Source organism: Pomacea canaliculata, linkage group LG1 (assembly GCF_003073045.1).
Source record: "Pomacea canaliculata isolate SZHN2017 linkage group LG1, ASM307304v1, whole genome shotgun sequence".
Lineage (NCBI taxonomy): Eukaryota > Metazoa > Mollusca > Gastropoda > Architaenioglossa > Ampullariidae > Pomacea > Pomacea canaliculata.
Window position 1 is genome coordinate 8,699,700 of NC_037590.1, and position 17,203 is coordinate 8,716,902.

General features: G+C 45.0%; 1 protein-coding gene across 5 annotated transcripts in view; it reads left to right on the top strand.

Annotated features, from left to right (window-relative positions):
- Positions 1 to 17,203, top strand: part of LOC112559984 (ras-GEF domain-containing family member 1B-like) — a 70,303-nt gene that overhangs the window by 33,779 nt on the left and 19,321 nt on the right. For 4 of the 5 annotated variants that reach the window (XM_025231523.1, XM_025231530.1, XM_025231536.1 and 1 more), the window contains 2 exons: positions 6,123 to 6,173; positions 15,773 to 15,826. In XM_025231523.1, the coding sequence (XP_025087308.1) occupies positions 6,123 to 6,173; positions 15,773 to 15,826 (105 nt within the window). Of the gene's footprint in view, positions 1 to 6,122; positions 6,174 to 12,035; positions 13,108 to 15,772; positions 15,827 to 17,203 lie in introns of those variants that run through there. The other variant, XM_025231543.1, reaches the window with a different exon arrangement.

A 17,203-nucleotide genomic window follows, 5' to 3' on the forward strand; every position in this document is an offset into this window, starting at 1 on the left:
ACTATGGAACACCTGATGATTTTTGCTGCTTTGGCAGGGATATATCTGAAGTCACACAATATATTCTGGAGCATTGGATATTAAAGGGGAGGAGTTTATGTATTTCTAAACCATGATGCAAACAAAAGGGTGCAATATATTATAACATGGAGTAAAGACACATACTAACCAGCCCACATGCAAAACTTGTGCATTTTAAACCTGACAAAGCAAAGACAGTATTTATCATAGTTGTTCCTGAAGAAAATGGAACCAATTTTTGAGAACATCATTGGTTCTCTCAATGGTGTCACTTGTTGAGCTGTGGGCACAGTTGAACTTTTCCTTGGCTCTAGTGTCTGCATTTTAAAAAAGGGGGATACTAAGCCAATCAGTCAGTGGGTAGCCACTGTCTCCCATATTCATCCCATGTCAATGCCAAAAGTGTCAGCCACTACAACTTGCATTATGCCTTGTTGCATAAAATTGTAATGCCACCATCACCTGCAAAAGACATAGGAAACATTATTGACCTCAATGATTTAGATATTTTAGTACTCACATCTCAACGAAACTGTCCATTTTTAGTTAAAAAGGACGATGTGAACATTAACCTATTATGATTATTTACCTCTTGAGCCACATGCTTACAACTTGAGACATACTGCAATGAACTGCCTGTCAAATTGATAAACATGTATTAAATCAAACTATATCGGAGATTCTGGGTGCTCTGCTACTTTATTCTGTGTTGTTTTACTTAAATACAATGACATCAATTTTTTTTAATAATGTTAATGTTAATAATACTCTAAAACAATACTTGGAGCACAGTGGATGGGCCAGAATTGTGCCTCTGCTCATATGAGCCAAGTACAGCAAACTGTGAATTTTCTTGGATTATTGCTGTCACCAGAGTGAAAGTAGAAAATTTTCATTACTTTTATTGCAAAGTTCAAGTTTTATCCTTTCCAAAAATGTATAGGTTTTGTGGTCTCATGTTTACCTGAGAGCAGCAATAATAACAACAAACATCACCCTCTGTCGTCAACACCGTTTTAAGTTATCCGCCATTGTTTTGTTATGTGATTATATTTTGAAGTCATGCTAACATTATTAAATATTTTTAACGTAATGCTGTCAATTACACTTATTAATTATATATTTATATAGTGTGGTGACTATGGTCTTACCTGCAGCAAAGGCGGAATAGAGTCTTTTCGTTGAAAATGATGGTCGAAATCATTTTCCACTGTTATGTTCGCTCGACGGAATCAAAAACGATGAAACAAATCGACGTCATACGTTTCAAATGGATTTGATGGATCGCTGAAGTAGTGAAAAATCTGTATCTTGTCAATGGTATATACAGGGCAACTCAGTAAACAACACGATCAAGCGCCACTGTTACTACGAAAGCCGCCGTACTGTCATGCGTAAGCAGCGTGTCGCGGCTAAGCAAGGAGTTAAGCCTGGGGGGGACCAGTCTTAAATTTTAAGACTAAGACCGCTTGCTTAGCGAGTTGAGACCGCCCATGCACCGCGCTTAGCAGGCGTCTTAAGTTAAGACAGCGTGCTTGGCTTAACTGCTGTCTTAACTCGAGTTAAGACCGCCTATGCACCGGAGCCCTTGAGAACAATTTTTTTTGTCTCCCCACCTTCATAAAGCCCTCCCCCCTCTATAATTTGAAAACATTACTAGAGGGAAGCACTGTCCTATCAAGGTAGTCAGTCTGGGTTTGTTAACATCTAAGAGATGTGTCCACCCTATAGACAGACTCTCTCAGACTGATTGACTGATCGGTTCTGGAGTGTGGGTGTTGAGAAGTCTCTCCCTCCCTGGTTTGCTGAACAGTAGTCTCCCTCTTAAGACTTGTCTCTCTATTTTTATCGCAGGCAGGGCTTGTTGACAGAAGCAGTGCAAACATTGCCAGCCATCTTTAGCTCCTCTTGTTGTTGTCAGAAAGCTTAGTGTGGCCAGTGTGCAGTCTGGTTACTTTTAAACCCTCCTCCCTTCCAACCCCACTCCTCCTTCTTGCGCTTTGTGTTACAGATACCTGTGGGGTGTTAGCGATCCACCTTGTGTCCATTCCTATCAAAACATAACATTTTCAGACTCTAAAGGTAATAATGTTTCTGGAATGGTCTTTTATTGCCAACGCGTTCTTGGAATTTATTTAAGGGTTTTGGCTTTTTAAAAAGAAGAACAACCTCAGCATGGAAAAAAAATCCCTGCTGCAGCCTTGTCACAGGATGAAAGGTGAAGTGATTGTTGTGGGGATCACTGAATGGCAGCAGAAACTGAGGGAGGCTGCAGTCCGGAAGGGGAGCTACCTTTAGGATAGGTTGTATATTGTATAGAGAGGAGGAGAGTTTGGGAGCAAAGCCGTGTCTGTAGGCATAAACCTGAAGTAACATTTGTCTAAGGACAGTTTTTAGGTTGTAGTTGTAGTTGTAGTGGCTACATCGCCACCTGAAATGATATTCCCAGGGTCGTGCCTGTCTCGAGCGGTAGCGACTGCCTCCAATGTTAATTGTCCTTTACTACCATCCAGTCCTACATCCCTGGGATGTGTCTCAACAAACCAGATTCCATACGAGATAGTCGATCAACTTGCCGCATGCAAGGTTGATGTTTAGACGATTTAGCTAACCTGTCTCTTGTTCATATCTACCTCCGATGTAGCCTTATCTGTGCATCATAACTACGGGAGCGACTGCCTTGCCAAAGGTGTCTGGTGCCTTTCAGCATGAAATGAACTTTAATGCATACACCAGAGGAACACCCACATACCTGTATCTGCCCCAAGGTGGTTGTCTGTTGCTGTTTGTCTTTGTTGTTGTGCAGGTTACAAACGATAAACCAGTAGACATGTTAACGGTACATGAAGGTTTGCAGTTCAAAACTATATTTGAGAACTGTTAAAAATCACACAACACCTTCACATATTCCTGCCGACTCTGGATTTTGTTTGTTTGCCAGAAACACTTAAATTCCTGCCGACTGTGGCTGTTGTTTTTGTTTGTCTGTTTGTTTGTTAGTTAAAGTCGCGACCACAAGATAACGTATTGCCAAACATTCTCTCCCATGATGGCTCCCTCCCCCACACCGGAAGCCCAGTTGCGTGGGTTTTGAAGTTCAGTATTTTGACCATGTATGTACATCGCTGCCCTCGCCAACACTGTAGATAAGTTCACCAGCGGCGCCTGCAGCAGTGGAGGTGTGCGGGGGAAGGGCAGAGGGACGAGAAGCAGGGGCTGGAGGCTACGATAACTGATGGCCGAACCTTGAACTTCTTATGTTTCTAGTCAGCACATGACCCACAGTTCACCTCCGTCCCGCACTGGGGAAACCTTTCTGCCGGTCTTTTGCTTTCTGACTAGAAAAAGTTCCTCAGATGACATGACTGCACTTGCTCTGTCACCAGCGACTGACTGCACACAGATGTCAGTCTTTGACCGGTGAACACAGACTTCATTCACGGTGTGGGACAGACAAGAAAAGTTAATGAGTTCTTAAATTTAAGATTCAATATAACATTGAGGTTTCTTTGTTGTTGTGGGGTTTGTTTGTTTTTTTGTTTTTGTTGGTTTTTTTTTTTTTTGATACTTATAACTCAACGACTTGTGTTCGTCAAAGTTCTTGGATTCAAGTGGCAGTTTTCATCGTGTTTATAAAAATATCGAATGATGTTGTGGGGTGGTCAGGGCCACCCTAGTTCTTTGTTTGCTGTCTGCAAAGGTTGCAGTCTGCCGAGGCGTGGAAAAGGTGTAAACAATCTTGTTTTCTCTGCAACTGTCTCGGAGAGAGCCGGGTGTATGTGGCATCGTTTGTGTGCCAGGGTGGGTCTACAACAACATCTATTCCTGTACGAACTGAAGCAACGCAGAAGTTGGTTTTTTTTTTTTATTTTTAGGGATATAATTCTGCGAAGTCTGCGTGAAAAGCTACGGGCCTGGTGTCGCAAACAATTTATTTCAATTCCAAGCAACAAACTTCGGGTTTTTCCCCCTTCCAGTAATCCTCCTCCAGTATAATGCATTTTTCAAGAGACACATGGCAGAAAAGGATGGAAATGTTTGTTGTTTAGAATTGAAATTGTTTTTGACAGTAGTCCCGTTATGTTTGAGACAAACTCGTATTTCTCCACACTGAGTGCTACACACCTTACAGCGCCCCTCGCTAAAATCGTTAACTCGTATGCATCATTTCAAATTATATTTTATGTGTGTCCTGGCAATTCAATTTAGCCTTATTATTATTTTTTTATTTATTTATTTTTTTGCGAGAGAAATTTGCTGCCAGAAATAAACATATAAAAAAACCACCCAATATTCCGAAAGATCGTGTTATACATTCACAATTAATTGACACTAAAGCGCTGACAAGAAAGATCATAGTAAGCCATTGCATTTACATGCACGCGCGCGCGCACACACACACACAGGCCCGCTCGAGCCTTGTACAACAGAAAGTATCATACATCAAGTATGCAACTTATCATCCATTTCAGTAAGTATACACATATATGTCGAATGGCTGAGTGCTGCTTGCTGTGCGCACGTGTGTGCGTGTGTGTGGTCGTTTGTAGCGATTGGCATCGGCCGCAGCCCCTCATCTCGCTGCTGGCGACTTGTGAAAACAAAGCTTCCTCTGTCGTCCGAATGATGAGCGGCAGTCGGGTGGATCCCAGCCTCACCGACTGCAGGCGGCCTCACCTTTATGTGTGCGGCATCTGCAGCAGACGCTCAGGTGATGCTGCAGCAAAGGCGGACAACAGCAGCAGCTGCTGTCCATCGTCCAAACATTTCACAGAGAACTACACTCCAGCTGTGGGAGTTACTAGAGTGGGTCTTGAAGGAGAAGAAGGGAAGAATGTTGTTTCGGAAACTTTGACATCTTGCAGTGGTTGAGGCAGTTGTTTGCGTCTTGCAATGAAGACAGTTATCGCCACCTTTCAATGAAGACTTGCTAGCATCTTGCAGGAAATGCAACTGCCGGCATTTTGCAGTGAAGCTGGTGTTGTGTACATTGCAGTGAAGATGACTGTTATTCAGAATTGTGCTCACATTCACCACTGATGCGAAAAGCTGCGTTCGGTATGCCTGATTGATTGAGGGAAAGAAGAAAAACGGTAATGGACCACCATCACCACTCTTCCCCCAAAAAAATAATATTAATAATTCGGATGGTAGAATTGGCAATGGCCATCGATTGGCGTCAGAGGGGATAAAATTACCGGACAGTCGACACAACTGGCGGGCAGGTAGCAAGTAGAAATCCGGTGACCCCGGGATTTAGGTTAGAACCTTGCACTAAGCAGGTGAAGGTGGCTTTCTGAAAACTAATACAGAAAATGGCTGCACGACAGGGATAAACCGATCGAAATCTGGTCATTAGTGGATGGTTAGGTTCATCTTTTTAACTCCCCACCCTCTCCCGTCCTTCTTTCTCGAGGACTTTGCTTTATTCCCGAAGCATGTCTGTTCCAGCCACCCGAGTGAATGTGGAAAAGATTCACCCACACCCTGCTTTCCTTCATCTTGCTTCTGTTGACTGCACGAGCGAAGTCATGACAGAGAGCAGGATTTTTAAATATTTTTTTTACAGAGGTTTTACTGTTTCAAAAAGTGTAGAGCTTGTCTTGAATCCGACATCGCTGTGGTTATAAACATCTCGGAATTTTCATTCGGGGACAGGTGTGCGACCAGGTGAGTTGTGGGCGGTGTAGAGGGGGCGTAGACCACCTGGATCTCTGACTACACGGCCATGTGGTTCACAAAGCGCGCGTGATGAACAACACGCATGCGGCTGATCACATGGCCAGCAGGGCAGGCAAGGGTGATAACTGATATCAGTTCTCGTATCCGGGAAGCATTCCTTCCCCTTCAGCCAAACACTTCCCACATTTTTTTGACATTCGTATTCAATTGGACCGGAAGTGTTTCTTCTCCTTTTTTAAAATTATTTACAGTTCACATGTGTAAACCGTGCAATTATCACCTTCGCACTCAATCAGCAGTATGTTTCTGTTCATATAATTCATTATTTGTTGATTTTATTGTTTTTTGTGATAGCTAGCCTTCTCCACACTTAGTAGCGCTCTGAAAGTAACATTGTATTTTCTTCTCTTTTTTTCCAGTCTTCGCGAAGCCAGCCTGCTATTGGCCTCAAACACTTGCCCAAGCCCCGGGTAAGTACAAATTTTACCTTGGCACTACCTCTGGTATAATCAAAGTATTTTGTGTATATGTTTTAATCAGTTTATTGTGTACATGATATAATCGAAGTGTTGGTACGAGTTTTCGTTATAATCAATGTGTGATGTGTTTTTGTCCACTTCTGTTATTATCTTTTTTAATGTGTCTGGGTGATTGAACTGTATTTTTTTGGCGCTGGAGTGTTTTCTTTTTTAGTTTTGAAGTATTCTGTTACTATATGTTAACGATATACACGTTTGTTCATAATCTGAGTAAGGATAGAATTTGAGTAAACTGGGGTACACAATAATCATCGTGGTGTAGGGTGGCATGATGACAAAGACTGCAACTGTATGTGGATAGGTCTTTGACCACAACTTTATACACCATTGTCTCAGCTTCTTTTATTCCGAAACTGTAAATTGTTGTAGCACTGAAGAAGGAATAAGAAGAAATAATTAAAGGATCATCTGCTTATTGAGAAACGCTAAGAACTCTTTAATCATGTTTAATGAAAATTATCGTATGTTGAGAGAAAAGCTTTAATCGCGTTTAAGACGGATTGCGAGAAAAGCTGCTTGAGACCTAGAGGATGAAGGTCTGTTTCCGGGTCCAGACAAGTCCATCCCATGGTATCAGTTTAAAATTAGATTTAGATTAGTGTTTGCATGCTATCACAAGTTTCCTTGAGAACGTGGCTAGAATCTGCCGGAGATGGAGCGCGGTGACACGTGACCTGACATTAAGGTCTTGGCGAGGGCAGCTCACGACCTTACCGCTGACCTCATGACCTGGTGACGCGGCGTCCGGACTTGAGAAACCGTGGGTTGAACCTGACATTGGTACGCCGAGGATAGCCATACATGTAGTGCGTGTGTGTATTCTGGCTGCCCTAACCCCCGCCTTGTGATATGCCGAGAGAAAAACGTATTTTGCCAAAATCTTGTAAACATTTAAGAAACTATCGAATTATGAAGAACCCTGCCTTTCGACCGATTTGGCAGATGACTCGTCAGTTCCGTTCCTGTAATCTTGCGACAGTCCAGTGCCAGGTAGTCCACAGAGGTACAGCCCACAACTCAGACTACCTTGAAGACACGTAGTATGCCACTGCGCCATCAGGCTCACTCCATCATTAATTACTGCTACAAGTCTTAATTGGGCGCCTGTTATCGAATTTCTATTTCTGTATTTGACAATTTTTATATAACTGCATTGGAAATTTTTCAAAACTCTGACATTTATTCGTCGGTTCGTGTTTCAAACGCAAGTTCGTACTTTTGGGTGGCTTTGGCGAGGGAGTTAAAGACGTACAGGGTGTTTGAGAAAGCAAACTCAATCTTTAAGTAAGTACACTAGTACCGAGTGCAGTGTTTAGTCTGAGTGTCACACTGTGTTGATATTAAGGCTAACGAGCGCTTAGCCTCATTACTGCCGACTCCTAGAGGACTTCAAAGACAGTTTAAACTCTGTGACCGAGTATTTGAACAGAACTCAAGAACGCGGAATAGTTCCAAGCAGCGTTTGAGTGGTTTGGGATGTAGCTTTTAAACTCTCCTCTAACATTTAACAAGAGTTTTGTAGTTGAAACAACTAATGTTTTCTTTAACCTGTATCTCCAGTGTATTTCGTAGAAAAAAAATTGCAGGGTTTTGACCTCGTTTACATTTTCCACACGTGCATACCCGCGCGAAGGAAGTTTGGACATTAAGAAAATCCTTAAGTCTGTCGTCTGTGTCAAAAATCCACATCAACCCTTTCTTCTTCAAAACCTCAGCTCTCGTCTACCCCAGCCATCATCTTTTCCCACAACAAAGGTCGTAAATTCGTTCCATCCAGCCGGAACGAGTCGGTGATAGGCAAGGGGTCACGACTTGCCCTCGGGTCACCCGTGACGACGCGGTTCGCTAGCGGCAGACGCACTTGCCGCGACTGGGGCCCACGTGCAGCGCAGACTGCATGCCGCGCGGATGAAACGAAGAAGGACGAGTCGGTGGCAGCAGCCAGCATCCACCCCGGGAACTTGTTTACCGAGTCGAATCTTTCCCTCCAGGCGCTAGGTTCCCCCCGACACACCTCCACCACCCTTATCTCCGCCAAGTAGATATCACTGAGGGGACTGGTTTATAGTCTCTCTTTTTTCTGTGGGTGCCTAGCCACCGGTGTCGAGCAAGTTCATTACCCTCGCTATTTCTGGAATGTTCGTCGTTTGAATTCCTTGAAGTCTTGTAGAGAAGGATGGCGGGGAGGGGAGAGTAGTTGGGTTCAGATCTTACTCGCGGTCAGTCGCAGAATGGACTTCAAGAAAACTGCTCAGACGAAATGCCACCCGGAGTATGCCAAGTGTGTGTGCTTCTGACTTCCGCCATGCTTAGTGTATAGGTGTCGCTGCAACCGGTGTGTGCGCCATGACTGGTCGGCAATCGCACAGCCACGCCAGGTACAGCATCCTACAGTGAGGTGCAGTGAGAGGGCGCTGCAAGTGGAGGTATTTGGCGCCCCCGTGGAGTTGCCTCCTGAATGAAGTGACTCGGAGGTTGGTTGAGAACAGTGCAAGCATCTTCCCAGGCAGGTGGTACCGGTACTAGAGCTTCCCAGACAGGTGGTACAAGTACTAGATGTTCCCAGGCGGGTGGTACGGGTACTAGAGCTCGACAACAAGGTACTTCTCACCTCGGTCAGTCTTGTGGTGCGGAGACCGGTGACCACACTTCCATCGAGCGACAGTGGCTGGACACAAGCTTGCTGCTTGCTGTGACAATGTCTTGGGTCGTGAGGTAGGACTGTACAAACACCTTACTCCACTCTCTTTCTTCTTCGTGTCTCTCTTTTCTTTCTTTCTCTCTCAGGCGCTGTTTGTTGTTGAGCTACAGGAGATTATTTTGTTTGCGGTGGTTGGTGCCAGATCCGACTTGTAGCCCAGTCTGCTGGCTTCAGACGCAGTAACCATTTTTGTTTGTATTTATAGCATTGTACCGCCAGTCTGTGCTAACATTAGACTACACTTGGCTGTTGGATGACTAGAAAGAAACCAAGATGTCAAGAAGTTGATAGTGCACGTGCACGACAGACGCCACTGTCCCCTATTTTTCAGTTTATTCTTTCTTTTCTGCCATTCTCCCTGCCTTATGACCGGCTGTCAGTTTTCTCTCTCTCTCTCTCACACACACTCACACGCACTCCATGCACAACACTTAAAGCAAGACAGACTAATCCCGAGGTTTGTCGTCGTCATTCACCGAAAACATCGACGAGGATATGGCGCAACTAAGGGAGTGCACCCCCGTGGGCCGACGAAACGTGCTCTCCACGTAAAGGTCAACAAGGAAGGGCAAAAAACCCCAATGGCGGACTTCCTGCACAGTAGAGCTAAACAAGGCAGAAACAAACAAACGGGGGCGAGGGTGGGAGGACAAGGTGCGAAAAGAGCAAAAACAAGGAGGGCGGCGAGTGAGACTGGAGCGCAGAACAAGGGCCAGTAACCTCGCATCTACTGTACGTGCTGTAAACGGGTGTGGACAGCCAAAACCAACACTGCAACGTGTCGACTGGATTGCCCACACCTGAAGCCTCACTTCCTGTGCACGTGCTACGCGATGTTTTTTGTTTTCCTTTTCTCTCCCTTTTTGCACTCTTCGCAATGGTCCTGCCATAGGTTACTTTTAAAAAAAAAACTTTTCTAAAGAAATAAAAGGATGTAACAGCTAATCAACTATTTTCAGTTTGACACTTACGAGAAGTTGGAGAATGTAGGGGAGAGAAGGCACGTGCACACCACACCGCACAAAGTTACTTTAGGCCCTCATCAAACAAAAGTGAGGTTTCCATCTAATCGTGCCATAACTGTAGCAGCAGAAAGTCGAGGAAAAAGTTCGCGAAAGATCTACCGTTGATACACTACATGTCGATCAAGTCTGAAGTCGAAGAAAATAAAAAACTGTTATTTGAATGTTGGGTTGGACAGCATGGATTAGCACCGGAAGTATTATTATCGGCACTGCCATAAATTCGTTTTGACTGGTAACGGAAAAAATTTCGAAAAAGAGGTTATTCCTCAATTCCTGTACCACCTGTTCAACTGGACATCTTTTGCTTCTTTGATCAACTCTCCGGCCGTTGTTGTTATTTACAACCACTTCTGTCGTACTCATGTAGTTACTTCCCTTGCCAAAGAGATTAGTGCAGTGGTGTGAGTCTGTCTACAGACTTGTCATCATTGAGCCAGTGTCTGTCTCGGCGCTAAGACATTTGACACATAGACTGACACAGCACAAAGTGTAAAGGACGTGTGATACTTTTTAAAAAATAATTAGAAGTCAACTCAGAGGTCCAGATAGATACTTTGGTCAAGGTCTCAACCAATGGGAGACCCGAAACCTTATGCTAATTAGGCGTATATGTGTACAAGAGTGCCAGGGCTGCCTGTCTTGCAGGGATATAGCCTTAGTTGCTGGCTTGGGGTAAAACACCGATCCCACCCTCAACCTCGAGAACAGGTGGGACATTCGCCCAATGAGAATTATCCACTCATTAAAAAAATGTACCCTATATAAAAAGTTTGCCAAACTTCGTCACATATTGGGGAGTGTGTCTTGTTACGGAAAGACTTGAACAAAGTTTTAAAACTGATCCTTCATCTAGGCTCCTCATAAAGGTGAGCTTGGTGACCGGCGGCGCCTCCATCTCCCACTTGAAGACGTCGTTGACAGGAACTGCGGTCTGTGACCATCGATGGCCAAAACTTTCAGCCTCCCCAATCTTCGTCCTTCACCTTGTGTGACTCCTCCTGTAGTTGATTAATATTTATTTTATTTTAATCCCTGTACATTCTTTCCGACATTTGTTCAACATCATTTCCCTTTTAAAAATAATGGCTGACACTTAGTCTTCCTGTCAGTCTTTCCCTCCGTTACTTTTCCTGCAATCTTGACTTCATCGCCGGCACGAGTGTGGAGGCTGCTGAAAAGGTCAGGGACATCGGGGGGCATGCACTGAGCGCGTTACGTCTATTTATAGAACTTGTGTGACGTTTGCTTAGACCGAGGTTACGTCGAGGCGCGAAGTGTCCTCCTGGGACGGGGCTGGCCCCTGAGGGCCTGGGCAAACACTCCCTTTCGTCCAACTTGGACTTGTTGTTCTCTTCTTTATTCCCTCCGCTCCTTTCTTAACACCTTTGTCAAGACGTTGGCTGGCACCTGCCAGGTCCAACCCTTGTTAACCTGCAGGTCATGGTTAGGTCCCCCTTCCTCGTGTTTCGACTTTGGTCTCGATGGTCTCGAGAGTTAGCGGTCATCTCCAATGGCAGGGAACTGTTCTTTAACGATATTTATGATGATGATGATGATGATGTAGGCTTGATATCCATTAAAAGAAAATGGATTTCGCTGGTCTCCGTGCACACTACCCGGTGCCATACTTGGCCGGAAGCAACAGTAAGCCGATGAACCACCACGTGACGCCCACACGTGGCGGGAAACAACTGTAAACCGATGAACCACTCTACGACGCCCACACGTGGCGGGAAACAAACAGTAAACCGATGAACCACTCTACGACGCCCACACGTGGCGGGAAGCAAACAGTAAACCGATGAACCACTCTACGACGCCTACACGTGGCGGGAAACGAACAGTAAACCGATGAACCACTCTACGACGCCCACACGTGGCGGGAAGCAACAGTGGGCCCGATGCACCACTATGTGGCAGAAACAATAGTTGCGTGTGTGCGAAGGCGGGCTGCACGCTGCCAGACCCTCCCTGTCAGCCATCGCTGGCATCACGCAGATCGATGTCGATGAGTCATCGCGTGGAGTCAAGGTCAAGGCCACTCCGACTGGCGACGCGGCGAAACGAGCGGCAAAAGGCGATGATAGCAGAGAGGGAGAGGAATGCACGCGCGGTGGTCACTTTCTGACCGTTGATGTAGAGCCGACTTTTTCCATCCACACTCTAAGTGCTTCTTCACTCCCAGACCATTCGCCATCTTCGAGAGAGAGAGAAGAAAGGACTTCTTTTCGCGACCTTTTCAAACTGTCTTGGAAGTTTTGGTATTTTGCACGTTGACCACCACACAAGTTGCAGTTGACTTGGCGGTGCTGAGGGTCCCACCTGGATTCTACACACCTTGTTCACTCACCCGTAACGGGAGTCGCTGGAGCGTGGAGACGATAGTCTGTTTGCACTTTTCTTGTTCTGTGACGGTCCGTGGTGTTTGGCGCGTGTGACCTGCAGACGCTGGAGGTCGATGCTAACCGCGAGGCGCTGGTGCGAAGGGTGACTCTGGGATGAGTCATCGCTTGTTGACGCAAGCAGCATTCCGCTAACGCCCTGCGTGTCTCCTACCCCTACCCCCAGCCACCTACCCCCCACATCTCCCCTTGGCCTCTCAGACACCTGTGAGCTTTTGATCTTGATCATTTCATCGGATGAACATGGTGATGGAGACAGTCGACATCGCAGCAGCAGCATTTTTGTGAACAGTGAACGCTTAATTCAACATGTTGAAGATGACCGCATGTTTGATGGAAGTGAAGACTACCCCGAGGACTTCTTGAGGACGGTGAAGTCATTGCAGACCATTGGGATTCGAATCCGAACCATGAACTTCCAGTACCTTTCAGCAACATAAAAGTGTTTGAAATATTTGAGGAATAAAGTTCCAGACTTTTGTCACAGGAAACAAAGTCAAAAGTTGAGACTTTTGTTGCAAGGTCGGTTGGCTGGCCTGTTGACAATATTCTGTGACTCACGTGGCTGGTGTTGCGTGGTGTTCCAAACCGAGAGTTGACCGTGGTCACCGGTCTGTGAGGTCAGTACCGTTGCTTGACCCTTGACCATGGGGCCGGGGACACCGGAGGGCAAGGCGGAGCAGTGGTGGCGATGCTGCGTGCAGAAACTTGTGGAGGCCTACTGCTGTTGCTTCATGGTGAGTTGCTTTGGACACCAGAGGCGAAGAGCGAACATTCGTATGTTAGGGTCTCGTTATCTTTTTGCATGAAAGTGAAATGCAAACAGGTTTCGAACCGGATTTTTTCTCTTTAACAAAAAGAACAGCCTTGTGAAGCGTACTTCATCGGAAGATGTGTACTAGCGGAATGAAAGAGAAACAAAAATATAAGAATACGTGCTTTCACTAATGACCACTAATTCCATGCACCTTGTTTTAAAATAAAATTTAAATTTGACCAACCAGGCGCCAGTGTGATCGTACGTAGACAGCCATTCATAGCGCACATGGGCCACAAGTCATACCACACCGCGCAGTCATCTGCACTTTGGTGTGCTAACAGGAAACAAATGTCAGAAAAATCTACAGACACTATGGATGGATGAAGACGCCGACAATAGTTACAAGCCGACAGCTGACGTAGGTAGGGGTAGGTATGTAGGTAATGTAGGTGCGATGATGCAGAAGAGTACAGAATATGTCGGCCAGCCAGAGGTTATGTATTCTCGGAGTGAGATCATTGCTATTTTTGAAAACTGCGTTAAATGTCATACAGACGAGCGTAATCTGGGGAAGTAACAGGGGGGAAGGGAGGAAATCTGTTGTTACGTCACAGAAATTTGTGGAGGGTTTTCCGTGTTGCCAAACGGTTTAATAAAGCCACGCAGCAGCGGGTAAGATGAAGCAAAGCAGTGTACATGCTTGTACATGTTTACTGTCGGCGATGTTTATTGTCAACTCGTGAGGAAACCACCGCGCGCCGTAGATGTGTACAGTGGTACCTCGACATACGAGTGTCCTGACATACGAGTGTTTTGAGATACGAGCCGCCGAGCGAGCGATATTTTGCTTCGAGATAAGAGCAAGATTTGAGATACGAGCAATCGCACACTACACTGCTGCACACGACCCCAACATGCGGGGCGGATGTTGGGGTCGTGTGCAGCGTCTAACAGTTTCTCCTACCTCAGACTAGACCTCAGTCTGTGTGCTTGTTTCCCTCGTTTTCGAAGCATTTTTGATAAGTTGGGTTCGCGTTTTTTGCTTTTTGTACATTTACAAAACATTATCACATTTATTTTTGTAACCATGGGTCCGAAGAAGAAGATGATGTCTATTGAATTAAAGCGCGAAATCATAGAAAAACATGGGCAAGGTGTGCGAGTAACTGACTTGGCGAGGATGTACGGGTGTAGCACATCAATGATATGTTCTGAGCTTAAACAGGAGTTGATAAAGGGTACAACGCCAGCTAGGGGCGTTACAATAATTTCTAAGCTCCGGACTTCTCTCCATGAAAAGATGGAGAAACTATTGACTGTGTGGGTGACAGAGAAGCAGCTTCAAGGAGGAACCTTAACACAAAGCATCATGTGTGAGAAGGCACGAGCGATTTACGGTGATTTGCTGAAGCAGATCCCACACACTTCCACAAACGAAGAATTTAATATGTTTTTATAGAATATGTATTTGTTATTCATAAATAAATGTTTCTTCTTGTAAATATACTTTTTCTTATTCAAAAACACTTAACAAAAACAACTGAGGTGGTGTTTTGGGAGCGGGAACAGATTAATGGTATTTCAATGAATTTCAATGGGGAAAATTGCTTTGAGATACGAGCAATTTGACATACGAGCAAGGTTACGGAACGAATTAAACTCGTATGTCGAGGTACCACTGTATTTATTTGCTCAGCTATCTGCCACCGCCATCCGCCTGCCGCGTCGCTTCGTGTCCGCCTCCTGTCGCCGCCTACGAGCGTGCGAGCGAGTGACTGCCGCGAAGAGACGGCGGTCGGCTTCCGTTTGCTGATGTACAAGCGTTCGTGCTTCTGTTTGAACAATTCTTGTATGTCTGAGGAGGCAGATTGTCTGTGTGGGAGTTAAACAGTTAATTTGTCTCCTGACTCTTGATGAGCTCTCTCTCTCTCATACAGACATTATATATTATACATAGTCTACTTGTAAGCTGAATTTTTTTAAACAATTGAACCTACGATGCCACATTGTGTTTATACAGTCTTTTCTTATCTGTACTACCTCCCTCAAAATCTCAGCATGCATGAAGCCATTGATACATTCCAGACATCCACAAATCCACACACTGCTCCAGCTGCTGACTCTACACCAACGGTTTACAACTGTAGCTAGTGTCTATGTTCAGGGCGTGGGAAGGTTTCTATGACTCTGGTTGTGGATCGTAAGGACAACAACAGCATTGTGTTGTTCGGGGACCTCACCGGATACAACACCGGTTGTCATGGAGATCTTGAGATAGCCTTTTTTTCTGCCGTGAGATTTCTCACGCTTTGTCCGCGATTAGCCTTGTGGTCCTGACATCACTGTCCGTGTGTGTGTGTACCTGCGAGCTTCATTGCGCTTGTGTATGCTTGTGTGTTTGTTATGTTTGTGTTTGTACTCATATTTATGTATTTGTGTGACTGTGTATTTAGCCTATACGTGTGTAGGTGTATGAGCGGATGTGCATGATTTTCTTGTATGGGAACTTCTATTGTTTTTTTTTGTTGTTGTTTTTTGTTTTGTTTTTTTTATTTTTTTATTTTTAACGTAAAATTTGTTTCTCTCTATCTCTCAGTGATTATGTATTTAAGTAATTGAATTTTTTTCCGTTTTTCTTTCAGCCAACAATTTTTGGTACCGTCACGCAAGACAGGACAAGCGAAGACAAGAAAAAGGTATGTTGCTTGCTCACTTGCTAGTCTTGAATGTGTACATATTAAAAGCTGCTGCTTACACGGTGATAGTGTGCTTTGCAGTTTTCTCATCTAGGGACTATGTACTCTTTGTGATTCCAGAATTCATCTGAGTCCTGCTATCTTTTTAGCAATTACCTTTTATTTAACATAAAGAAGCATGAAGAACATGTCATCGATTTTGCAAAGAGTGTATCACTCCATCGCCTCTCTCGGGGGACATATTAATCTCAATCGTGTAAAGTGCCACCCCGCTGGAGACTGATTATCAACGGAAACATGCAACTGTTCGCCGCAGTTTGAACCTCGTACAGCTCGAGGTTTCTGTCCTTGAAACTTGTGAGTGGCTAACTGTGATCAGCGCGTTGGGCGTTTCGCGGAAATTGGTCTCTCATTGAGCACAAAGTCCGATTAATCAGACTGGCTGGTTCCGTTCCGATATCCCAGAGTTCGACAGAAAAACTTATCCTAAGCTCTTCTGCCATAAACGTCCATTCAAAGACCCTCAAACACGATATACGAAGCAACCAACCAGAGGCTATCTTACATGTTCTCTAAAGCATCCAATTAGACACCGTCTTACAGAATGTTACTAAAAGATACCGAGACAGGTGCGGTTTCTTTTTAGAAAAAACTTTCCATTATTTTGTGAAAAAGAGATCACTGAAGGAGACTACTATAATCTGTTCAGTTTTAATCTGAAACATGAAAGTATCAGCCCAACATTGCAAGGCTTTGTCGGGGTGCCTGCTACAGAACCGTTAGGACTTCAAAAATGTAGAACAGAGCACCTAGAGTGGATTGTACAACCGTTCGTATATCTTTTTTCATCCACAATGGTATCATTCCTGTCACAAATCGCCCGTTGTCCTTCGTCTATTTCCGTAAACTCTTGTTCAAACCACGGAAGAGACATTACGAATGGTTAAAACGCTGAAAACTGATTCCAAGCTGTCAGCTCACTCGTAGGATTAGTGACTGAACACAACTGATTCTCCGCCTGAAATCGTTTGAATTTGTTAAAGGTAGTAAGACATCGTCAGGGATTTATATTTCGAGTTGTGAGAGAATCAACATGTCTCCTGTAGTTTGCAGGTGTAGGAATAAAAATAACAACAACTCTTCCGCGCCCATCAACGATCCATTTGACCCTCCCAGAGGCGTACTTGACAGCGACGACCCGGAAATCGCGCAAAACAGTTCTGGTCACGTGCTGGCCTCCGCAGTGACGTCCGTGGTAGCCAGGTAGTTAGGCCGGTGACGTTCCGTGCGGCCATTGTGCGTCAGAGTGGCCGGTGTTGGCAGCACAGTTACGCTGAAAGCCTGATTTGGCATGGCCGTGGCACTTCAAAGCACTTA